Source organism: Dipodomys spectabilis, unplaced genomic scaffold (assembly GCF_019054845.1).
Source record: "Dipodomys spectabilis isolate Male_0828 unplaced genomic scaffold, ASM1905484v1 ptg000147l, whole genome shotgun sequence".
Lineage (NCBI taxonomy): Eukaryota > Metazoa > Chordata > Mammalia > Rodentia > Heteromyidae > Dipodomys > Dipodomys spectabilis.
The window spans coordinates 2554342-2580938 of record NW_024870824.1 but is presented as its reverse complement, the minus strand read 5'-3'; the positions used below and the strand labels follow the sequence as shown (position 1 = coordinate 2580938).

The 26597-nt window shown below is 35.8% G+C and overlaps 1 protein-coding gene across 2 annotated transcripts in view; it reads right to left on the bottom strand.

Moving 5' to 3' along the window:
- Man2a1 (mannosidase alpha class 2A member 1) overlaps positions 1–26597 on the bottom strand; it is a 168479-nt gene that overhangs the window by 70243 nt on the left and 71639 nt on the right. For both annotated transcript variants that reach the window (XM_042691919.1, XM_042691918.1), the window contains exons 9-12: positions 24806–25008; positions 21876–22058; positions 15458–15572; positions 12516–12586 (exon numbers count right to left, since the gene is read on the bottom strand). In XM_042691919.1, the coding sequence (XP_042547853.1) occupies positions 12516–12586; positions 15458–15572; positions 21876–22058; positions 24806–25008 (572 nt within the window). The remainder of the gene's footprint in view (positions 1–12515; positions 12587–15457; positions 15573–21875; positions 22059–24805; positions 25009–26597) is intronic.

The window sequence follows — 26597 nt, the reverse complement described above, 5'->3', positions numbered from 1 at the left end:
CACAATTTCAAAAGCCAGGATGAACACCAGAAATAGCCCTGATGGAACGTAGAAACTAGATAGAGAACTAAATTTAAAACAAACTGGGGGGAAAAAAAACTAACAAAAACAAAAACCACTTTCTATCATCCAGGTAGAAAGTAGATAGAGAACTGATTTTAAAAGAAACTATGAAAAAACAAAAAGCTACAAGCTCTCTCATATTGTTATCAAAAACTTTCATCCCAATAAAAAGCACTTGAAAAGCACTCGTATTCCAGATAATACATTTACTGTAACACTTTCACAGTGCATTACATAACTACATCTAGCTGGTGGAAAAACTAGCAAGTCAGAAAAAAACTAGTAATAAAATTTTTAAAAATTTTAAAAAATCATTAGAAAAATTTAGTATCTGGCACACATGCAGAAGTTAATACCAGCTATTCGTCTACAGTATCTCATCTACGTTCCTAAGTATTATGAAGTTATGTATTTACAAACAACTAGAAGTTGTTACAATCCTCACTACATTGTAGAACTAGTGTCATCTGCCTTCATCTTAGAAGGTGTCACAGTTCTTCAGTATGTGCCTACACGAAGACATGTATTTTTTCCTCCCCTTCTATACTTCTTTGATTATGGTCACTGATATGGCAATTGCATGATGTCACAAATCATACAACCAAAAAATCCACTGTAAAAATATAATTCACTGTCCAATAGTTTGACAAACTAGAACAACACAGCTAGTTAAGAAAATCTGATTTAAAATAGAAACTAGAGCCAGGTGCTGGGAGGTTCACACATGTAGTGCTACTCAGGAGGCTGATATTTGATTTTTAAACATCTGATGAAAGAATTGTAAAATTAAAAAAAATTATTTCAGTAGGTAAAATAGTGCAGTAGAAATGAAAAAAAAAAAAGAATTCTGATAAAAGAGAAAGTATGAAGTACGGCTGGGAAGCCATCTATATTAGGCAGACATAAGAAAAGGCCTCCTGCAAAATTTTACTGTCAACTCCTGAATAATTCCATGCTTAAGAAATGTGGTACAAAAAACAATACTGCTTAAGCACAAGAATTTCCTAAGACTCAGACATTTTCCCACAGGCTTTTCAATGAGATGGGAATTCACACAGAGGAGAGAAACTGGGATAATCAAGCCTTGAGAAACAGTTGCAACTCAACATTTACCATGCAGAAGAGCTAAGGTAGTTGCTATTGTACAGTGTTTAATATTAGGGAATTTGCTAACTGTTTTTAAACAACCTCACAATTCTCTCTAACCATTACTCTAAACTCTCATCTGTAAAATCCAAAAAGCTCTGAAAGATTAAAAAATAAAAGGGTTAGTCAATTCTGAAGTTTTAGATGAAAGATGTGCTTGTTATACAAGTGTCTATTAAGTTCATAACCAAATATCTGAAGTAAAAAATCACAAGAAAAAAGTTAACAATATGACTTGATAGACAATTAAAAAGCTTGTCTATAGCTATGGATCTTTGTTGGAAAAACGTAAAGTTGACTTAAAAGTCACAGAAACAATTATGTATTAATCTTAACACTTTATTATAAAACATACAGTTTTATGTCACAGTCTAATCTAATGATCTTCTGATCTAAGAGTAATCATTTTGTTTTGACTATGGGACTGTAATTCTGGTACTAGGTCCTATTTTCTACTAACTATAAACATGATGGAGCATGATTTTAAGCTTAGGTTTTATATAATAGAACAAGAAGTTATATGTTAAGCAGATCAAGTACTATGAAACTCACAAATATTAAACAATCTGAGTGAGGACTGTTTCATTAATAACATTATTATCTGATTTATTTCCAAGCCTTCATTTTACTAACATTTGATAATGACTCCCCTTTGTTACATCTTTCAAAAGCAGTCAACTTAATAAAAAGAGGGAGAGCTTTGGAAGTGGCGCTGTAGCTCAAGCGGTAGAGCGCTCACCCTGAACTGAAGAGCCCAGGGAGAGCGCCCAGGCCCAGAGTTCAAGCCCCACGACCGACAAAAAAAAAAAAAGAGGGAGAGCTTCTTTTATAGAATACAAATTAATCAAATTGTGAGAGAAAAATAACAGAGGGCCTGGTATATGATACAACTGATTCATTACAATTATATATCTCATAGAAATATACCGGCCTGCAATAGACACATGAAGAACATCTCTAGCCATAAAAGAAATGCAAATCAAAATAACATTGAGATTCCACCTCACTCCAGTTAGAATGGCTAGAATCAAGAACTCTAATAACAACAGATGCTGGAGGGGATGTGGCCAGAAGGGAACCTTACTGCATTGTTGGTGGGAATGTAAACTTGTTCAACCACTTTGGAGAGTAGTATGGAGGTTCCTCAAAAGACTCCACATAGAGCTCCCCTATGACCCAGCAATCCTACTTTTGGGCATTTACCCAAATGATCACAAACAAGACCATATTAAAGCTACCAGCAAGACTGCGTTTATTGCAGCATTATTTACCATAGTTAAGATATGGAACCCACCCAGATGCTCCTCAGTAGATGAATGGATCAAGACAATGTGGTATATATACACAATGGAATTCTATGCTTCCATCAGAAAGAATGACGTTGCCCCATTTATTAGGAAATGGAAAGACTTGGAAAAAATTATATTAAGTGAAGTAAGCCAGGCCCAAAGAGACATAGGTCCCATGGTTTCCCTTATTTGCAATAACCAGTATCTGAGATAAACAGAAAAGATCAGATAAGATGATGATAAGTGAAAGGAACCCCAAGATAAGGATCCAAGTGTTTTTTTCTTTCTTGCTACTGTTTCTAATATATTTATAAGGTACCACGTGATTTTTTTGTTGCTTTGTATGTCCCTCCCCCACAGTATAACCCTTGTTTTCACTGTATTTGATGATGATATAATTTGGGGAGCGGAAGGGGAAAAACAAATTGTATTTTCACAATAAAAAACTTACTTAAATAAAAAGAAATATAATGGCCTGCTAACCAGGGGTCTATTTGCTACAAGCCAGGGATGTTTCAGAAAAGGCATGAATCAGATCATGTGGTTGATCAATCCAGTAAACTGGTTGAAAGAGACTTTTGAGAAGGAGGGAAAGAAAAAATAATAAATTGCTCCCTATCTTCTCATCAGCCTGAAAAAGTAACACCTCTCCAGCAGAAAAATATTTGTCCTCTTTTCTAGTTGATGTATCAAAATTTCAAAGCCATGAGGATAGATACTTTGAAAAGGAAGAGGATATAATCATATTTGCTCCCAGAGAGCTGCATGTTGTTTTTACTTCTATTTATCATAGTCAACAAATAATAGCATTTTTTCGGTCCAGTTCTATCAACTTAGTAGTTTGTGAATATGCTGGGTTACAGCAATAAGCTGACTCTCAAAGAAAGGTTTTGGTGTGCCTGGGATTGTTCGCCAGTTCCTTTATTTTCATATGAGCTTTAATAGGAAATTGAGAGAGTCAGACTCAGGGTCCCTAGTCAGCCATCACGTAAATTGGAAGTGCCAACCTTTTTCTTTTAATATAATAGGTATTATTTCATCAGAGTCAACGAGAGGCTGAAACAGTACCTCAGGAATTAATATTCATCATTCCTGATGTCATAAAATAAACAGGACAAGGGTAGGGAGAACACTGTGGGAAAGGTGGAATTCTTCTCATTTCCTCCCCCAGAGAATTTTCTATTTCCCTGAAAAATCAGGCAAAATGCAGCTCAAATTTTACTTTTTTTTTTTTTATTATTTATTGTGTGCTTGTGTGTGTGTGTGGGGGGGGGGTGGTCATGGGGCTTGAACTCTGGTCCTGGGTGCTTTCCCTCAGCTTTTCAGCTCAAGGCCAGCACTCTACCACTTGAGCCACAGCCCCACTTCCGGTTTTCTGGTGGATTACTGGAGGTAAGAGTCTTACAGACTTTCCTGCCCTGGCTGTCTTTGAACAGCGACCCTCAGATCTCAGCCTCCTGAGTATCTAGGACTACAGGGGCCACCAGTACCAGGCTAAATGGCTAATTTTAAAATAGCAAGCAACAGATAAGGAACTTACACAGATACTTCAAATCACTAGTTAATGAATATCATTTTTAGTATAATAAACAAGGATCATACTGAAGCTATTTCAAGTTCTTCAGAACCTCCTGTTTTAAATAATGTTCTATGTTCTACCTAGTCTTTTGGGTAAGTTATATATTCTAATAACATCCCAACAGATTACAGCCAGGATAAGCCATATGTCTAGATGATGAAAACACTGGTCAAGTTATATCTTGAAAATAAAACAATACATTGAAGTGAAAGCATACAAACATCTTTTATAAGTAATTCATTCTTCAAACAGAAAGACATCTCATAGAAAAATCTGTGAATGAGTATTGTGGTAATAATACCCAGGTAGGCTTACACTAGAAAAGCTGCTTTCATGTTTGTAAGATGCTGGCACTGTCAGCTAGCAAGTTCTCCCATCAAATGAAAATTTCTAACAGTGTTAAAAGTTAAGGCTATTTCAGTTCTGCAAATCAAAATAATAAAACTTGCAGAGGATTCAGGGTATCATATCCTAGTGAAATCATGTTTTCCTGAATTCCCTTGAGATAACTTTCTCTTTTTGTAGTGAGGTTTGAACTCAGGGCCTCATACATTTGCTAGGCCAGTGAGCTACCACTGGGCATTTGCCTGTCACTTTTTACATTAGTTTTTCAGGAACAGGTTTCACATTTTTGCACTGGCAGGCCACACAATTTGATCTTTCTATCTTCATCTTCTAAGTAGCTGAGACTGAAGGTATGACCAACACATCCTACATCTGGTCCTAAATGGGATAATATCTAAATATAGCCCATTGTTTCCAAGAAAGACAACCCTTAACTTCTTGACTTTACACACTTATGTTTCTATTCAACAACATGAAGTCTTTTTTATACCAGTTTTTTCATACATAAGATTTGAGCTTAACCATTAAAATTCATAACCAGTAGCCACACCTCTCTCAATAATTACCACTTATGACACTTTTTTTTTTTAATCTCTGCATAGATAAGCAGCAGGCAAGCTCCTCTTAGGACAACACAGACTCATTTCTCAAGCTAGAGCTACCTGTCTTCAAGCTATGGAACCTTAGCACCATACTTAAGTATAATTTCTTCTAAGACATCTATGTTAGAATCTGACAGTACAATTCTATTAGCCAGAATTGGACAAGATCCAATTCTGTTTTCCTAGAATTTCCATTTCTAAACAACAAAAATAATTTAAAACATACATTTACATATCATGTACATATATTAATTTATCAGATACATTCTTATGTGGCATAAAAATATATGGATAATTTGATAACAAATTTTGAAAAAAATCACCTAAAGCCTTAGGTGTCATTGTTCTAGTAATTACTAAGAACTACTTGCAACAAGGATATTGAAAATACAAAAGGTAGAATCAGGCAAATACTCAATGTCAATAATAACAGAAAAAAGTTTCATGCATAAAATCTGATCTGATGAGTTCAACTCATTGAGCTATTCAGGTATGACCTTTATATCCCTTTATTGTCAAAATGTAATCTCAGGAATGTTAATTCGATGAAAGTATAATAAAGCTGAGTGAAACCTAATTTTTTATCAGAGTTCATGGTATGAAGCTGTAAAATCTCAAATAATTGCACAAATCCAAAGCTCAATCACATTATTTTTTATTTATAGTAGCATTAAGTTCATTCGAAAGCACTGTGACAGATTATCTTCGGACATTTGATGAAAGAATAAGAACTACCTGGGGAGAAGAAATGCCAGCATGTAACGTTTTTATACCTGCTACAACATTTTCAAAATACTGTCTTCAATCAGTAATTAAATGTATTCCAGCAACTCTTTATATTGAATTCTTTATATATTGAATACAATACCACAGACATGGTAGAAAATATAAATAAACAGTCCCTAACTCCAGAAGTTTAAAATCTAGTGGGACTGACTTCAAATAATGATACAGGCAGAAATAAGTCAACACCAACCAAGAGCTCCATGAGTAAGCTGTTTCAGACCTATATAAATGAAAATTCTGTGCCAATATCATAACAGACTTTGGGCATCTTGGAACAAGGGGGACTGGTTTTGGTACCTGGGAGGTATGAGATTTACAGTGGCTAGCAGATCAACTATGATAGTTTCCAAAGGTGACAGCCATCACACCTTTGTTTAAAGATATATCTCACATCAAAATAGAAATAAATTTCCTCATCTTGAATCTTGGCTAACCTAAGTAATTTTCTAGACAACGACAGATTAGTGAAAATGACTCTACAATTTCCAAGATCAGGTCCTCAGAATTCTCAAGTTGTCTCAGGCTTTCCCTTCTGGAATAACCCTCATGGTTAAAGAAGCCCAAGTCCCCCACAGAGGACATGTAGAAACACTTGCAACTTATCCTAGTCAAACAGCAAGAACAACTTCCAGCAACTGTTGAGTTCTCTTGGACATATATCCCTGTCCTGCTTTTAAGAAAACTCCAGTCCCAATCTGCATCCAAGAACCAGGTAGTGCTTATAAAGGACCATGAGAGATATAATAAACTGTATTGAATACTTTAGATGTGAGGGTAGCTTTATAAGCAACTGACTACTAAAATATAATTAATTAACTATTAGATCACACTTTCCTTAGTAGGAAATATGAAGGACCTGCAGAACAAAAGTAATAAACAATAACTTTCATAGAGTTCTGCCTTTGAGTGGATTCCTTAGATACTGGCACGTAATAAATAAAAGGCATAGATCAATTGAAGACAGAAGGGCAAGAAGCCATAGTAGTAGTTCACAACACATAAAGGACAGCCCCAAACCAGAGAGTAACAGGAAAGAGGATGATGCCAGACATGAGTAGAGGTAGGACCCAAAAGATTCTACAGTTGATGAAACTTAAGTAATAAAATGTAAGGTTAAAATGAATTCTGGGATTTCAGAACTGAAAGCACTAAAAAGAGAAGACAGCTATTAATCAAGACTGAGACCTCAAAGGAAAGTACGTGAAGAAAATCAGAGGTACTTAAATAAGGAGTGCTGGGAGGTCACTGAAGGAGGACCATCCAAGAAGCAAATGGAGATGATAGCCTGGAATGCCAGGTGCTACACTTTCAATACAGACACATTCCACTTGAACCCACTGCCAGTTTCCTGCTTGCCTTGGTTACTTCTAAGGCATCATCTTACTTTATACTCAGACTGGCCTGGGCTGTGATCTTCCCACTGTGCTTCCCTGTGTCAGTGGGGATAACAGGTAGATGTCATGATAGCTGCCATCTCTCAAACTTTTATTCCTTGTCTGGTCTCAAATCACAATCCCTGGATCACTGCTTCCCACGTAGCTATGATTACAGGCCTGAGACACTATGCCCAGCATCAACTAATAAATACTTGTTAATAGCTGGCCTATCTTCTGAACTCACTGATTCCCAGGAGACACTAACTTCTATGTGTCTCCATAAGGTCAACAGCATCTTTTCAAATTCATCCCTTGACTTTGTTTTTCTTTGCACATAAAAGAAAAAGAGAGGGGGTTGGGAAGGTGGCTCAGTGGTAGAGTGCTTGGTTTGCATGCATGAGGCCCTGGGTAGGATTCCTCAGCACCACATAAGCAAAAAAAGCCAGAAGTGGAGCTGTGGCTCAAGTGGTAGAGTGCTAGCCTTGAACTGAAGGGCTGAGGAACAGTGCACAGGCCTATAGTTCAGGTCCCATAACTGACAAAAAGAAAGAGATAGAGAGACAGAGAGACAGAGACAGAGAGAGAGGTTTACTTGTTAAAATTTAAATTTAATTGTCTACTAAAAATTTTAAAGAATTTACATTTGTAATAATCTACATAAACTGCGCTCAAAACTGTAAAAGTTTGCTATGTTAGAAATGTAATTTCCTGCATTAGAAATGTAATCCACAATATAACAGTATTGAGAGATCAGCTCTCTAAAAGGTGATTATGCAATAAGGGCTCTGTCCTCATGAATGGATCAATTTTGTTGTTATGAATAGGAAGGCATTCTAAGAGTAGGCTCCCATGAGCTCCCCTCCCACCCACCCTAGGCTCTGATGACATCCCATGTTCCCCCAGGGATGATAGTAAGAAATCTTCCCCAGGTAAAGTCTTTCCACCCTAGACTTTGCAGCCTCCAATCTAACAGCCAAATACATTTCTGTTTATTACAAATTACCCAGTCTAGAATTCTATTACATGAACATAATGAACGAAGACAAACTTTCTATTAAAAATTTAAAAAAACTTTTTCAGGTTTATATAGATTACCTCAATCTCAATTTTAACATATACTTCTTCACCTTACAGGAAAAACATTCTTTACCAACAATTGAGCCACGTGACTTCATGGTCCATGAAATGGTAAATATTCTTGTCCTTCCTGGTTAGATAAAACACTGAAAGAATACCCAATTCTCCACTGGTCTGAGACTGTTACTTTACATAACCAGTGTTTTCTGAGCCCTTACTTTTCTTGTAAGTCTTTCTATTCCAGTGTTTTCTGAGTCCTTACTTCTTTTGTCTTTTTATTAAGTTTCTTTTACTATGTTTTACTTTTTCCATATATATTCTTTTTTTTTTTTTGGGTCCGGTCCTGGGGCCTGAACTCTGGGCCTGGGCACTGTCCCTCAGCTCTTCAGCTCAAAGCTAGCGCTCTATCACTTGAGCCACAGCGCCACTTCCGGCTTTTTTCTTTTTGCTTATGTGGTGCTGAGGAATCGAACCCAGGGCCTTGAGCATGCAAGGCAAGTGCTCTACCACTGAGCCACCTTCCCAGCCCTTCTTTATTTTAAAGATACTGTACAGAGAGGTAACAGTTGCATGAGTAAGGTAATGAGTACATTTCCTTGGTAATTATTTCCTTTCAGTTATTTTTTTTTCATTTTTATTACCATTAAATGGTACTACAGAAAGGTTACAATTCAACATGTCAATATATAAGTACAACAAATCTTGATAAATGTCTTCCCCATCTCTCCAAACCCATCCCCCCTCAATTTGCCTGGTTCTGTTTTTACATGTGTACATTGAATAATATGAATACATCACAATATTCTTTAACACCTAACTGTACTGACTCTCTATGCAAAACCTAAATCTACATATAGTTTTGCCCAAATAACCTTGTATGACCTAAATGAGTTAGAGCAACATGTTCTAATGTCACTTTCAGCAGATTACACATTACTTTCTAAACAGTCACAAACTAAATTGTGTTAGGCTATAGCAATAATGAACTGCCAACAGCAAAAAAAAATTCACTTATGTGTATTATTTAAATTTAGTTTAGATCACTATTTCTCAAGCCTTTTTTATATTAACATCTCCCTGAGGACTCTCTTTAGACATTTATTTTCTAATAATCCTCTCATACCATGATAATACCACATATAAACTGTCTACTACTAGGTACTAAGTCTGTGCTTTGTATATTAATGATATTTTTTTCAAATCCCCTAAGAACCAAATTTACCCTCCTGTGGAGGGTTATGTTCCCCATTGTTAATACATACCTTATTTAGATTAATAATTTGTTATTAAAAAAGGAATTATAATTAAAATAAAGCTAACCCCTAGAATACCACAGAAGATTGATAAAGAATGTGAGACAAATCCACAGCCATACTTTTAGAAGTTTCACTTTAAGGACTGAAAATAGCAATTTCACTCTCAGGATCTGCTAAGTAAAACTCTCAAATTGTTCCGTTTTTTAAAGGTCACTATACTCCCTTTATTGGTCACTTTTTTGTTGTTTTGTTTTTGTTTTTGTCAGTCGTGGGGCTTGAACTCTGGGTTTGGGCACTATCCCTGTGCTCTTCAGCTCAAGGCAAGCGCTCTACCGCTTGAGCCACAGTGCCACTTCTCGTTTTCTAGTGGTTTATTGGAGATAAGAGTTTCACGGACTTTCCTGCCAGGGCTGGCTTTGAATCGTGATCCTCAGATCTCAGCCTCCTCAGTAGCTAGGATTACAGGAGTGAGCCACCGGCACCCGGCTTGGTCACTGGTTTTATGGAGAGATCAGTAAGGTAATCAGTAGATAAAATACAAAAAAAAAAAAAAAAAATATATATATATATATATATATATATATGTATATTGTTTCAACCCAAAATAAATATTTATGAAGCTGTGAAGTTCAAAATGGATAATAAACATAAAAATCAAATCTGACATTCAGAAGTATCCTTAATTTACTAATCTAGGCAAATAGTCACATTGATATTTTATTAAAACTGACTGTAAAGAAATAACAGTAAAATAAAACTGACTGTAAAGAAATAACAGTAAAAGAAAACATTTAAAAACAAACTGCTTTAAAACAACATCAAGAGGTAAACATTTTACTAATAGCTTTAAAATTCTCTTTATGCATACCTGCACTTGAAATCTTTTAATATTGAAGTTCAAAACCTGTTTTTCTTCTACTGTCACACCTACCTACATTTTCTGGCTTTCTTCATCTAGTATAAGCAAGACTAAATAATCCATCATTGCAGTTTGAGGCTGGAACAGTAAGAAAGGAGAAAAACCAAAGGAAATGCATCTTGTCCCCTGACCTGTCCAGCTCCAGCATTAGTGAACAATCTACAGGAGGGGTTTTAATCAGTTAATAATATTTATGTTACTCTTTTACTCTAGACTGCATGTTTTCCCTCATTGGTGATAACTAGAATGTGTCTAAAAATCTACATCTACTGGATGGTAAAAGACATGATAAATTATACAGGTCCCTAAACTTTCACACAGTGAAACCAAAGAAAAATCAGAGGAAAGGCTCACAAAGGCTCAACAGCTATGCATACATGATCATATAAAATAATATTTATCAAAATGAACATGAAGAGATGGCAATAAGAGGGGTTTTGGGGGTTTTTATTTTTTCCTTTGTTGCTGTTTTTGCTTTCTGTGCCTTTTGTTTGTAAGATTATCTGTTTTTGAGAGGTGGGGCAGAGAGGGCAAGACAAAGATTGAACAAGTACAGCAGTGACGCTCTTTAGACATTATGTTGAAAATGAACTACATAACTTACAGGTAGGGACAGGATAGAAAAACTGGAAGAGAGCAAGGGAAAAGAGTGGCAATGTAAAAGGTCTTTCTTTGTTGTTATTGCTTTTTTTTAACATACTATGTGATGTTTTTGTTTCCTTTGTATGTTCAGCCCCTTATGGTATATCCCCTGTTGACACTGATTTTGGCACCCTGTATCTTGCATATACATTTATCTAATTTGTGGAGGGGAAGGGGAAGAACAAAACACTGAAACAAGGACACAGGATGACCCATTGCAACAATGATACCCACAAGACACTATACTAGAAATGAACTTCACAACTTTTTGGTGGGGGGGTGGGAGTGAGGGAGGTGGAGGAGGGAAGGAATAGTGGGAGAACAACAAGGGAAAGGGTAACAATGCTCGAGAAGAAATGTACTCATTGCCTTACTCATGTAACTGTAACCCCTCTGTACAGCATCTTTACAATAAAATTAAATTAAAAAAAAAAGACCAAACACCATAAAAGACTAAAGAGTGTTATAAGTAAAGAAAAAAGAAGGAAGTGTACTCATTACCTGACTTATATAACGTTAACCCCTCTGTACATCACCTTTACAATAATAATAAAAACTATATATTTTAAAAAAAAAAACAGAATTGGGCTGGAAAGGTAGTTCAGTGGTAGAGTGCTTGCCCTGCATGCATGAGGCCCTGGGATCTATTCCTCAGCACCACATAAGCAGAAAAGGCTGGAAGTGGCTCTATGGCTCAAGTGGAAGAGCACCGAAGAGCTGAGAGACAGCACCCAGGCCCAGGGTTCAGGCCCCACGACGACAAAAAAACAACAACCAGAATTGAGGACTAATTTTAAAAAACCACCAGGTAGCTGGGTGCCGGTGGCTCATGCCTGTAATCCTAGCTACTCAGGAGGCTGAGATCTGAGGATCACGGTTCAAAGCCAGCCCGGGCAGCAAAGTCCCTGAGACTCTTATCTCCAATAAACCACTAGAAAACCGGAAGTGGTGCTGTGGCTCAAGCAGCAGAGCACTCGCTTTGAGATGAAGAGTGCAGGGACAGCACCCAAGCCCAGAGTTCAAGCCCCACGATCGACAAAAAAACAAAACAAAAACAAAACCACCAGGTAGCTATATGAAAGATTAGCTAAGAACAAATGCCATCTAAAAGTTATAAAAGGTAAGTGATTTGTTTTTAGTCATTAGCTATATATTTATCAATGCCATAGCTTATGAAAAATACTAATTCTTATAATAATACCTAATTATTGTAACAGTATAATTGTTATAATATTAAATTCGGTGATGTATCAAATTACCATCACTGAATATGACTGATATTTGAAGAAAATGTTTCTTCAGAAAATTCACATCAAATCAAATAATAAACTAAATGAAATACTGCCTCCAAATATATGCTGAATAAGGACAAGTATGGTGAAAACCAAGAAAACTAAGCCAGGCACGTAAGTTTTCAATAAAATTACAAACTTACCTGGGTTCACTTGTACTCAGCTCTATAATATTTTTTGCTGGCAGGGAATCTTGTGACTTTTGCTGTGAATCCTACAAGAATGAAGTATAATATTTTATTTTAATTGGAAAACAAACATAAAAATTAGCTCTGCAATGCTACTTTGCAAAAATCTTGAAAGTACAAAATATGAAATTAAAAAAACCCACTTCCCAAATCAAGTACATCAAAATTCAAAGCAAACAAGCCACTGAAAGTGTGTGTGAATACATGTGGGCCTGTGTTTGTGTGTGCACAAATGTGCTTAAGTGTAACTCAAGCTAAACATGCATTACCATCATGGGCATTCCATTTTGGAACCACATAAATCACAGTTCTAAGACAATTTTGCTAGTAGTTTTACTATGTTACTTGTGCCTTATATTTAATATCTTTAGGAAATCTAAGTCCATTTCTTGTCTTTTTTTCTACTTGAACATTTATAATCATAACTTGATTACAAGCATCATTCTGAAAGTATTGAAACTATATTTCTCATTTCAGATATGTAAATTTAAGTTACATAAAAAATAAATCCTAGCATTCATAAAATACTCTAAAGATAACTAGGTCCTAATTTACAAAAGAAAAACTTTGGAGTTGCAGGGTGGAATTGTAAAGAGGTTGCACTCACCCATTTTTTTGAACTGCTGTTCCTTTCAAAATACTTTGCTAAGATCAATAGAAAGCCCACGGACTGGGAAAAGATCTTCACTAGCCATAAAACAGACAAGGCTCTCATATCTAAAATATACTTAGAACTCAAAAAATTAAATCCCCAACAACAAATCCTCAAAGAAACAATCCCCCGATTAATAAGTGGGCTAAAGACTTAAAGAGAGACTTCTCTGAAGAGGAATTAAGAATGGCCAATAGGTATATGAAGAAAAGCTCAACCTCCCTAGCCATAAAAGAAATGCAAATCAAAACAACACTGACATACCACCTCACCCCAGTTAGAATGGCTAGAATCAAGAAATCTCCTAACAACAGATGCTGGAGAGGATGTGGCCAAAAGGGAACCCTACTGCATTGTTGGTGGGAGTGTAAACTTGTTCGACCACTTTGGAAAGTAGTAAGAAGATTCCTCAAAAGACTCCACATAGAGCTCCCCTATGACCCAGCAATCCCACTTTCAGGAATTTACTCAAAGATCACAAACAAGGCTAAAGCTACCAGCAAAACCATGTTTATCAAAGAATTATTTACAATAGATAAGATATGGAACCAATCCAGATGCCCCTCAGATGAATGGATCAAGAAAATGTGGCATATATACATATATATGTATGCATATACATATATATGTATACACACACACACACACACACACACACACACACACACACACATACGTAATGGAATTCTATGCCTCCATCAGAAAGAATGACACTGCTCCATTTGTTAGAAAATAGACTTGGAAAATATTATATTAAGTGAAGTAAGCCAGACTCAAAGAAACATAGGTCCCAAGGTTTCCCTTATCTGCTATAACTAATATATGTCTAGGAAAAGCAGAAGAGGTCAAAAGCTATGTACATATGACCAAATAGCCTGATGCTGAGCAAAAAGAACCCCAAGATAGGGACACAAGAGGTTTTATCTTTGTTGCTGTTCTTTTTAATATACTTATAATGTACTATGTGATTTTCTTTGTTTCTTTATATGTTCTTCCCCCATGGTACAACCCCTGTTGTCACTGTATTTGATTCGGATATCCTGCATCTTATATATACATTTTTCTAATCTGGGAGGGGAAGGGAAATAACAAAATGCTGAAATAAGGATACAGGATGACCCAGTGTAACAATGAGAAGTATAAGACACTATGTTGAAAATGAATTTTACAACTTTGCAGGGAGGGGAGGGAGGAGCTGGGGAGGTAAGGAGAAAAGGGATGGTAGGGGAAAAATAAAGAAGGGTATAACAATGCTCAATAGGAAATGGACTCTCTACCTTGCTCACATAACTGTAACCCGTCTGTACAGTATCTTTACAATAAAAAATATATATTAAAAAATACTTTGCTACTTGAGCTCTTCTGAGCTGAACAGCAAGTGTACAGGTAAGGTAGACATGACCATTCCATTTTATAGATAAATGAATTCAAATCCATAGATCCTAAGTGACTTTTTAAAGACTCATACAATGAGGAGCAGAGATGAGACAGATAACTAGATTCCTAATCCTTTTCACATTGCTCTATTTGTTTGGCATTCATTTCAGCTCCTCCTGTAACACTCCATGGATTTACCCTGAAACCAGGTGACCTGAATTCAGGTTTAACATAAACAGACCAAGAATGCAAACAAAATGAAAATATCAAAACATGTCTAATTAAAGCCAAGCAGAATATTCTTAATTTCAATGCTCAGTTGCCTTGCAAGTGTTCTAATGCCTATTTTACCTGTCTTAATGTACGTTCACTGTATTATTTTTCAAACTAAAACTTAGAACACAATTCACATAAGAAATCAAATGTAGACATACTTCTAGAAAAGATGAATAGGAAGACAATTTACATAAAGGGATAAAAAATTCTTTCAAGGAGGCCAAGCACTAGGTAGCTCTTGTCTGTAATCCCCAGTATTCAGGAGGCTGAGATCTAAGGATCACAGTTTAAAGCCAGTTAGGCAAGAAAGTCTGTGATACTCTATCTCCAATTAACCACTAAAAAACTGAAGTGGAGCAGTAGAAGCTAGCCTTTAGCAAAAAGTCTCAAGGACCCTACTCGGGCCTTGAGGTCATACTCGGGCCTTGAGGTCAAGCCCTAGAACCTGCAATAACAACATAACAAACCTCTCAAGTTATGCACAAAATAATCATTTTTTTTTCATATCTCTTTTAATGAAATGTCACATCATGTTTTCCAGTTCAATAACAGAACATACATTTTACGGCAATTATAAAAGGGCCCAACTTACCATTTCTAGGACTGTATCAGAAGAGTAAGACTTGTACATGTTTTTGTCCTTCAAAAGAAGAAGAAATGCAGAGTCTCCAATTATCTTCTCCAAAGCAATTAAAGATTGAAAAAGCCTGCAAGTTAAAAAAGTTATTAACTTGAGAATTCAAAAATCTACAGACAATATTCCCAAATTGTTTTTTTTAAGTAACAGTCAAACTACTAACACCTTCATCTTATAGTCACAAAGTGAAATTTATAATGAATCTGTAAGGAACTCACCCAATTCATCTCCACAACTAAATATTTCTGAGTATGGTTTAAAAAAAAAAAAAGAGATAATCCAAACTACCTAGGAGGCTGATATCTGAGGATCATGGTTTAAAGCCAGCTTAGGCAGGAAAGTTTATGAGACTCTTCCCTCCAATTAACCAGCAACAAAAACCAGAGTATAACTGTGGCTCAAGTGGTAGAGCATTAGCCTTAGACACACACACACAAACACACACACATACACACACACACACACAAAGCTAAAGAACAGTGCCCACATATTGAGTTCAGGCCTTAGAAATTTATACATATATATGTATTTTTTTTTAAAGTGTGTATACATACAGATAGATAAGGATTCTTTTCTTAAAAAAAACTTTTGGGATATACTTAAAAATCAAAATTTTATTCAAAATGCTTATACTTTCTACAAATATCACACCAAATAATAATATCCACGATAATCAGTCAAACCACTGGAATTCATTCCATCACAAAGCAATTTTTGCTCCTTTGTTTCAGAAATATTGTCCAAAAAGGTTAATATAACAGCAGGAGAAAACAGAACATACACTCTGAGAAATTTAAGTCAGTCCATAAGCCATTCTCTAAAACTTAAAGGTGGTATTTTATTGAATTTGGTTTCATTTTCCTCTTCAAGAGAACTAGAAACAAGATGTTTTCACAGATTTGGGTAATGAAGTTGTCTTCATCCTTGCTTGTCTTCATCCTTGTCATTGAAATTACTAGCTATACTCAAATTTCCAACTGTGGTTTTAACGAATGAGCCAGAAGGATGGTTAAGAATCTACTGATTCACAATCAGCTACTGATGAAGCACTACACATTGAAAAGAAATTCCTTATTTATTTTCAAATCCAATCAAATTTCTTTTTATTAATTTATATAGTATTTTATTTACTGGCCTCTAAATCATGCCCGAATTCTCAAGGCTAATGGAATTTCCCATGTTAAATACTGGACATGACCAACTTTTATAAACTTCTATCAGAACTGTTTTACACTATGCTGCCTTTACCTGATGAACCATCACATGAAATATTATATTTAGATTGTGAAATCAGTTTATGGCAATAAGTATGAAATAATATTGTACCCTTGCTTACTGGCCAATGTAACAGTTATCAGTAAATTTAACATCTTAGCTCAGGTTGAATAACCTTTAGAACTCTGAGAAATTGTTGATGGGAAATATGTAGTGAATATTCTATGATACAATGATTGCATACTATTATGTTTCTTTAAGACTATACAGCCCAAACATCTGTAATTCATAACATAGAAATCTATAGATAAACCTCATTATTTTCTTTAATTCACCTGTGAATCTATTATTTTAAAGAGAATCATCACATGATTTTTCTCGACCACAGGGAGCAACTTGAGTTCTATGCCTTAGAGATATTTTTTGCTGTCATTGAAACAAAACAAAAGCACCTGTGAAACAATTAGAAATGACTTTTTCTCACAAAGCACTATGCTTTAAAGACATAAGGGTTCACAATCAATAAACTACATTTACATAACAAACTGTAACTTCAATACCAAAATGTTATTAAGTTCACACCATCATCCAGCCAAAAGTTTTAGTATATCCAGATATTTTCCCATAACGATAAATGTGTTCATGAGACTAAAAAACTGAAAGCCCAAACACAGTTTCATTACCAAATTCAGTCAGTTTGTTTCTACTATCTACATGGTGACCCTTAGTAGGCAGCATCAATGTGAAGAATATGTTCTCCAGTAGCTAAAACTTCCCGTGAATCGCAGTGCATTGAACAGTCTCAATTAATGAGGTGAATGCCACAGATCAGTGTCTACATCCTAACAACACACATGCAGCCTTGATGAAATGAGCACTAACAACTGCAGCACCACATTCAATCAAGATCTTTCTCAGGCTGTATAATGCTGTTATGACTGGGAGTGCTGGCTCATATTCAGCAGGTGGAGATTGGCAGGATTAAAATTCAGGGCCAGTATGGCCAGTTGAGAGGATTTCCCTTCCCCCTTCCATAGCAAAAAACAAGCTATCAATGGTGGCTCACATCTGTAATCCTAGCTATGTGAGAAGTAATAGGCAGGAAGATTATACTTTGATGCTGGTCTGGGCAAAAACATAAAACCCTACTCAAAAAATAAGACAAATAAGGGCTGAAAACGATAAGAGTGACTGCCTAACTAGTGCAAGGCCCTGAGTTTAAACCCCGGTATCAAAAAAATCTATCATACAAATACACTAAAATACAATAAAACAATGAAACATGAAGTGGTGGCAGCTCACATCTGTAATACTAGTTACTCAGGAGGATGAGATTTGAAGATCATAGTTCAAAGCTACCCCAGGCAGATAATTCTCAAGACCCTTAGCTCAATTAACTAGCAAAAAAGCCACAACTATAGGCATAGATTAAATGATAGTGAGAGTAAAGGATTCAAGTAAGAGCACAAGGCCAAGTTCAAGCCACAGTACCAGCACTAGCACAAAAGAACACTACCACCGTCACCATCAAAAGCATTAACAAAAACATGGTAAATAAATTTGACAATTATTGGGTATAACAAAATTTTAAGTGTTTAAACATTTCATTCACATGTGTTTAAACATTTCATTCACATGGATTTCTCAGAGCCTGAAGTATCTTAACCTTCATTTGTCCCATGAATACAGAGCACACAGAGTTCAGGGAGAGTCACTGAGCAATCACAGTCCTGGTTTGCTGTCATTTGTTTGTTTGTTTAAACAAATGGTATCATATCTTCCTTCATTAGTTTGATTTTTATGTTAGGACTTTATGCTCACCTTCTGTTCGGCTTTTTTCACTAATGGCAACTTAGAAATAGCTGGCAGAAGTCTAAAACCTTTCCATAATGGACCGCATTATCATTTCTTCTTCCCTCTCATATAAGCCCCATGAGGTACCTTTAAGGTATATGTCCATTACAAACAGTCTAATTCATTTTCTCATGCCATGATTAGAGTTAGCCTCCAGACATGTCACAAGGTATTTTTGCTCTACAGCTTGTAATTCCATACACATTCAAGGTGAAGAGTGTGACCCTCAGAATAGCCCTATGATTGCAGAGGAAAAAGTTGGAAGGCCTGGGTACCTGGATACTGTGGACTCTCATAACTGACCTGGTTACCTGAAGATTTCTTTCAAAGGACATAAATTACAGGAGTGGACTTGTTCCATTTGGGATTGCTCTTACCAACAGGGAGAAATGCAACCTCTTAACTCAAACACTAGTCTCTCCTCAATAACTGCAAACATTTTTGCCGGTGCTATTCCAAACAGGGATGGTCCTGATCTCAGCCTCTCACACAGGTAGGATGACAGGCACAGACCACGATACCCATCTGTTGGTTGAGAATGAAGACTGTTTTGCCTGGACTGACTGACTGATCTTGAACTTTGATCTTCTCAATCTTAGTCCCCTGAGTTGCCAGGATTACAGATGTGAGTCATGGTGCCTACCTTCACTCACAAGAACATTTCTGTCAACATCTGAATGAACAGTAGTTGAAGCACCAGACAATACCCAACATTAACTACCTCCTTGTTTATAATTCTACAACTTGTGTTTTGAAATTTCCTCCTTAAAATATCTGTGTTAATGACTTGATAATTGTTTACAGCTTTTCAACTGAAGTGTGAAATACTCACAAAGCAAATTTACAAATGTCAAATACAATTTGAAAATTACTATATCTTTTTTTTTTCCCCCCTCTAACATGCAGTTCTGTAATAGGGCTGGCTTTGTAAACTGAAAGCAGTACAAAATATATTGAGAAATTAATGACAGACTTTCTGGAAAAGCCATGAAGCACAAATTGTCCTGTAACAAAAGCTCAATGTCTATACCCAAATCTCTTTAATATGATAGTCAGAAAGAGCAAGTAAACAGTATAAAAGAATCTCAAGTCCTCTGGCATCACCTTATTTCTGAACTCTCATAAAACCAAGAAGGCAAGGAGCCAGTAAAAACAGAAAACAAGAGACTATAGCTCACTTAAAAAAAAAGTTTTTTCCTATTGGGAGATTGAAATCAGAAGGATTTTACTTCAAGGTCAACTGGACAAAAAACATTCATGAGTTCTTGTCTAAACCAATTGCTGGTTGTGGTGGCATGCACTTGTTATGCCAGCAACACAGAACACCTTGACAGTCCCAGTGCAAGCTGACCTGAGCACATACACAGACTCTACTCAGAAAATAACTAAAGCAAAAGAGGTTGGGGTTGAGGTTCATGTGGCAGAACACCTATTCAGCAAGCACAAAACCCAGAACCACCCAAAAAGAAAAATGCTTTCTTTGGGAGGAATACCAACATTACATCAATCATGTCTGTTTTACTTTAAGCCCAACCTCAACAGACAGAATACAATAAGGAAAGTATATTTTCCACAGAAAACCGAGAAAATATTCAAGATTATTACATTAAATATATTTTTGAAATATTGCAGGCTAGAGTGGAACCTCAAAAACATCTTTTTTTCCACATCATTTCTAGAACACTAGTCAAAATATTACAAGTAAAAATGTAATAGTTAGCAGTGTCCCTTGTGATTCATATTTTTAATGTTGATTTTTATGTACACTGTAGAGACTTTTTTTTTTTGGGGGGGGGGGTCAGTCGTGGGGCTTGAACTCTGGGCTTGGGCACTATCCCTGAGCTCTTCAGCTCAGGGTGAGCACTCAACTGCTTCAGCCACAGCACCACTTACGGTTTTCTAGTGGTTTATTAGAGATAAGAGTCTCACGGAGTTTCCTGCCTGGGCTGGCTTTGAACCGTAATCCTCAGATCTCAGCCTCCTGAGTAGCTAGGATTACAGGCATGAGCCACTGGCTCCCGGCTCTAGAATCTTTTTTTCTACATATAGGAGTAACTTTTTTTTTAAGGAGAAAATTACAATACACTTTTAATGATTTTCCAAGTATCCTCAACGCATACAACTAGTTTTGGTTTGGTTCGTTTTTTTGTTTTTGTTTGTTTTTGTTTTTTTAGCCTTGGAACTCAAATCCAGGGCCTCATTCATGGCAGGCAAACACTCCACCACTGAGCACAGTCCAGGCAAAACACTGACAGAAAGAGAATCTAGAAGAAATAATGGTGGCAATTACAGGAAATAATGCAGGAATCCACTCTGCACTGAAGCTAATGCACAGCCAGCCTCACTCTGGCAAGATAGTGATCTCTCCTTTACACAAATCTGATTTTCCATTATTAGGAAGCATTGTTTACTAAGTCCTCACTCTTTCTCAAGCAAAGCATGTGTTCACTGTGTCTAATTTTTAATATAAAAATAACCAGCCAGGTACCTGTGGCTCACACCTCAGGAGGCTGAGGTCTGAAGATCACAGTTTGAAGCCAGCCCAGGTAAGAAAGTCCATGAGACTTATCTATAATAAACTATTCAGAAAAAGCTAGAAGAGGTGCTGTGGCTCAAGAGGTAGAGCAGTAGCCTAGAGCACAAAGAGGCTAAGGGAAGGGCCCAGGTCCTGAATTCAAGCTCACCAGACCAGCCAAAAAAAATACAATAAAATAACTGAGCTTTCACGCCTTCACTTGTCTGATGGGTCTTCAGTGAGAAAGATGGCTTTGATATCAATAATGAAGACACTCTCTTCATTCCCAGCTGTGTATATCATCTGTACCTGACTTGCTTTCTAGATCTTTCTGTTTCCTAGCTATGCTCTTCTTCCCTCACTTTTTCCTGTGAAGGTCCCTTGAATAATTTACATATCCAAGAACATCTAAATAACAGAACTGCTGTCCATGAAAGTGGGCTAAATCTTCCTGAATTCTAGCTATGATTTGATGTCAAATCCTTGATAAAGAAGACGACCCAATTTTCAAGCTATCCTTAGGGGAAAATAAAATCAGCTATATAATATTCTGCTACTCTATTTGAAAAAGACAGTATGAGAAAAAGTTGAGGCAACTAGAATGCAACAACAAATTTCGTGAAAAGTAAAACTGAAAGTTGTTGGTTTTGCTGAATTAGAAGGACTATCATTGATAACGTATACTGACATATATTAACAGCTTCATTTCAAGATAGATGCAATCTTATGTATCAAAACACTTAGCATAATCTTACGTATAAAAATAGTCTTTTTCTACAGTTACATTACCTGGTACCATAATCCACAACTACCCAATCTTTTGCAGTCCCAGTGATTGCATCATGATGCTGAAACAGTCCCAGATTCCTTCTGGCTTCTGTTAGTGACGTGTAGTATGTGGATGATAGGAACTTATTTATCTTGTATTTCTGAGCTTGCTTCAGGGCAATATAGTAAAGGATTTCAGCAGTCCTAACGGCATAAGAAAGTACATAAATTTATTTCAAAAACATACATTGTTCCCATATAGCCTAAAATATATGACACTGATTTCCTTTTTAAAAAAAAAAATCAATACAATTTATACAAGAATTACTAATAATGAAATTTTCTAAAAAGTCATCAAGGTATTTCCATCTAATGTATTGAAGTTCTCATGACATTGGACACCCATTGGCAACATAGAATTTATTTATATACAGCACAATAAAATAAACTTTGAACATAGCAATAAGAATTGGAAAAGAGTCTCTGTCTTCCCTGTTCTCTAAGCAGCAAGGATGTACACCAGGAACATCGCCTGAAGGCCACTTCCTCTCAGACCTGGACATTAAGAGGAAGACGGTAAAGCCATGAGAGTTGGAGGCTAAGTAGGGGAGAGGCAGACAATGAGAGGCAGAGAATATCACAGGGACACACACAAGTACAGAAACAGATGAAAAATGATTAACATGATGTAACTTCTCCTTTGTTTAAAAAAGACTCTTCATCTAAGAATAGCTTTGAACATCTACGAATAGGGCTTAGGATTTATAGGGTTTTTGTTGTTGTTGTTTGTTTTACCAGAAGAGATGGTTCAAGGAAGGTTTAGTAAGCAGTTTAAAAAAAAAAACAAAACACATGTAACAAGAAAGTAGAAGGGGATTATTGGAAAAAAGGAAGAGTGGTAGTAGGAAGAAACGAGAAGATAGAGGAGGAGGATAAGAGGTAAATGTTATCAAAGAACATTATATGCACATGAAAATATCATGCACTTATTATTCTCAATGTACACTAATCAACAGCTGAAAATTCACTAAAAATGAAAGAGGGGAAAAAAACCAGCATATGGCTGGAATCCAATGGATGAGAACGTTCAACCTGTCAAACACATGGAGAGGAAAAAAAATGGAGAAAAACCAAGGCAGCTTTAAGATAATTCAAGATTCAGGAAAATGAGATATTGATAGTATTTTATTTTGTTTTGGTTTTAAAGTAATGAATTTCTCTAAGTTGTGGAAGTAAATAAAAGACAATAAATAATCTTCCATATGCATCCATGGTTTTGAAAATAAAAATTCATCCTGTAAGAATCTCAAATTATTTAATCGATCTTAAAATTGTTTTATTCTTTATACTTTTTTACTTTTATTCAGATTTTTAAATGAGGGTGACGTTACTATTTTCAGACTAGAAACAGTTTCAAATAAATGAATACATTGGAAAATACCAAACTATTGTATAACCTTTCTTTTTGGCTTAAATATATAAGGATTTTCTAAATAGACCCCCAGCTATAGACAATATGCCTCATATATGTTGGATAAATTAGGATACACTGCCACTGGAAAATACCTAACACTTAAAAATCACAAATCCAATGGATGAAGTTATGTCTACAGTATTTAGCAGTTATTCCATTTTATCGCAAAAAGTTTAGATTAACATAATAATTGACCATTTTATGCATGAGTCTCTATAATATATGAAAGCGATTCCATAATAAATATGGTAAAATATACTTTGCTTTCATACCACAAATACTTTAAGAAATTCTATATTTTATAAAAAGCCTTTCTATCATGTACTCAGAATCCACTAGTATATAAAAGGGGGTTGGTACAATCTAATTTGTTTTTCAATACCAAGGTTTGGCATATAAATAAAGCATTTTACTTTAAAGTATTATCTACTTTCAAGTCTTAGTAGTCTATAGGGTAATTCATCTTCACAAAAAGAAAAAAGAAAAAAAAAACGCTATTTGATTCAGTTTGTTAGAATCATCCTCCTCAATATTATTGCTACTAGCTACACAGCTACTGACACTTAAATTGATTAAAAGTATATAAAGTGTAGCACAGTGCCAGTGGCTCACACATCCTAGCTACTCTGCAAACCAGCTGGGTCAGAAAGGTCATAGAGGCTACATCTCCAAAATAACCAGCTAAAAATCATGCTGAAGGAGTGAGTCAAGCATTAGATTGTTAGTTCAGCAGGACAAGACCCTGAGTTCAAATCTCAATACAAACTAAAAACATCAACAGGAATGAAGAAATCAGTTCTTTCAAGTAGTCACCTTTCAAGTATCCAATAGTTACAGATATCATACTAGACCATACAGAAACATAACTGATTACCGTACAAAGTTCTATTGGACAGGAGGAAGTTCTATTAACCTGTACTCTATTAATGTTGTTAGAGTTCCTATTGACTAGTCTATTTCCTCTGAATAAACTTACTTCTTTAGCCAATCATTCTGCCTGCATCTTCAATTCTCATCTCTTCTAAGCAGAAAAATCATACCTACACAAGTATGCCTCAAACAGAAAGGAGATGAGTCTTTAAAGTTCTCCCATGCATACAAGGCAGTTTTGGAGAGTGCATGTGAAGGTAACTCCTGGTTGTGGAAGCCCTAACACTTTCTTGAAACCTTTCTAGTATTCCAGCCATTCAAAAAAATAGGTGAATTAATTATAAAGACACAAAACAGAGAATACAAATACAAAAAGAAATCTAATTGATTAAGTGATTCTTCCTCCTTCCTTCCAGAATTTTAGAATAAAAAGTCTCATGTTATAATTTGATTATATTTTGGAGAGCTATTCCTGATTGTATCAGCATTTCATTATTACTTTAAGTCTACCATAGCACTAGATAAAGAATGTATCGTATACATCTCTAGGTAAAGGCTATATGGAAAAAGTGAACAGAGAAATGTCTCTATTTCCAGGTAAATGTACCTTAAGTGGGATTCCATAATTCTGTCCATTCGTTTGTAAAAGGGTCTAGATGTAAAGTAGCCACTCCAGTAATGATCATCTCTGTCGGCATATGTGAAGAAGTCTCCACTTAGAACAGGGAACATGGATGGATCTTTCTTTCTCTCAGTTGCAGCTGCTTTATCCAGTGCATCAAAATAGTCTGATAACGTTCCAAACTGTATCTAGTAAAAAAAAGAATAAAAACTTACAATTTATATTAATTTCTGCCCTATAATGTTTTATTTATCACATGAAAAGGAAAATTTAATAATAAATATTTAAGTTGTGCCTATAACTTCAAATGAGCATAAACTGCAGGGGGGAAAATAGCAGCAACACTTTCTTTTAGTTGAATTTAATATAACTAAGAGAAAACATATAGAACCTAAGCAGTTAGAAGGAGTACTACTTAGTTCTACAAATATGTGAACAGGAAAATCCCATATATACCTTTAGAACTTAAAATGTTCAAAGACCTGGACACAGATGAATGAAACGTATGTAGAATAGAAGCTATATATTAAAAAAAAAAAGTTGCATGCAACCTAAAAGACCTCTAGTTTGAGTTTTTGTAAGAGACTTTTTAAGAATAACAATTCATTTAAAAAGTACACTTTTCCTGTAATGAGTAAACTAAAACATTAAGTATGACAAGAATAGCAACTACTCAAATTAAGAGTTCTTTTAACTAATTATTTAAATAACCAGTATATAACTCTATTATATATTATAATGATAACTATAATTATTTATAATTATTATATTACTATATACTAGCATAAAATATAAATACTAGACAGAACCTTTACCATTTAGAGATATCCTCTGAAAACATTACAGACATAACTATATGACATCTGAGATCTGCTGCTAAATGATCATAGGAAGAGAGCAGGGGAACACCTCTTAAACAACGGTGGTCTTGGCTTAAAGATTTGGGAGCTGATGGCAAAATTGATTAATCACCTGTAGAAAACTAAAGCTAGATCCTTATATATCACCCTGAACCAGAATCAACTCCAAATGGATCAAAGACCTCTGAGTCAAAGCAGTCACCCTGAAAACATTACAGGATGGAATAGGAGAAACCCTAGGACTCCTTGGCACAGGCCAAAATTTTCTTAATAGAGAACCAGAAACACAACAAATCAAAAGAAGGTTGGACAAATGGAATTGCATGAAGCTGCAGAGCTTCTGCATGGCAAAGGACATAGCTAGCAAGATCAACAGAAAGCCCACGGACTGGGAGAAGATCTTCACTAGCCATACAATGGACAAGGGTCTCATAGCTAAAATAAACTTGGAACTCAAAAAATTAAATCCCCCAACAACAAATCCTCAAAGAAACAACTGCTTGATAAATAAGTGGGCTAAAAACTTAAAGAGAGACTTCTCTGAAGAGGAAATATGAATGGCCAACAGACACATGAAGAAATGCTCAACCTCCCTAGCCATAAAAGAAATGCAAATCAAAACAATACTGAGATACTATCTCACCTCAGTTAGAATGGCCAGAATCAAGAACTCTAATAACAACAGATGCTGGAGGGGATGTGGCCAGAAGGGAACCCTACTGCATTGTTGGTGGCAGTGTAAACTTGTTCAACCACTTTGGAAAGCAGTATGGAGGTTCCTCAAAAGACTCCAAATAGAGTTCCCCAATGACCCAGCAATCCCACTTTTGGGCATTTACCCAAATGATCACAAACATGAACATACTAAAGCTACTAGCACAACTATGTATATTGCAGCATTATTTACCATAGCTAAG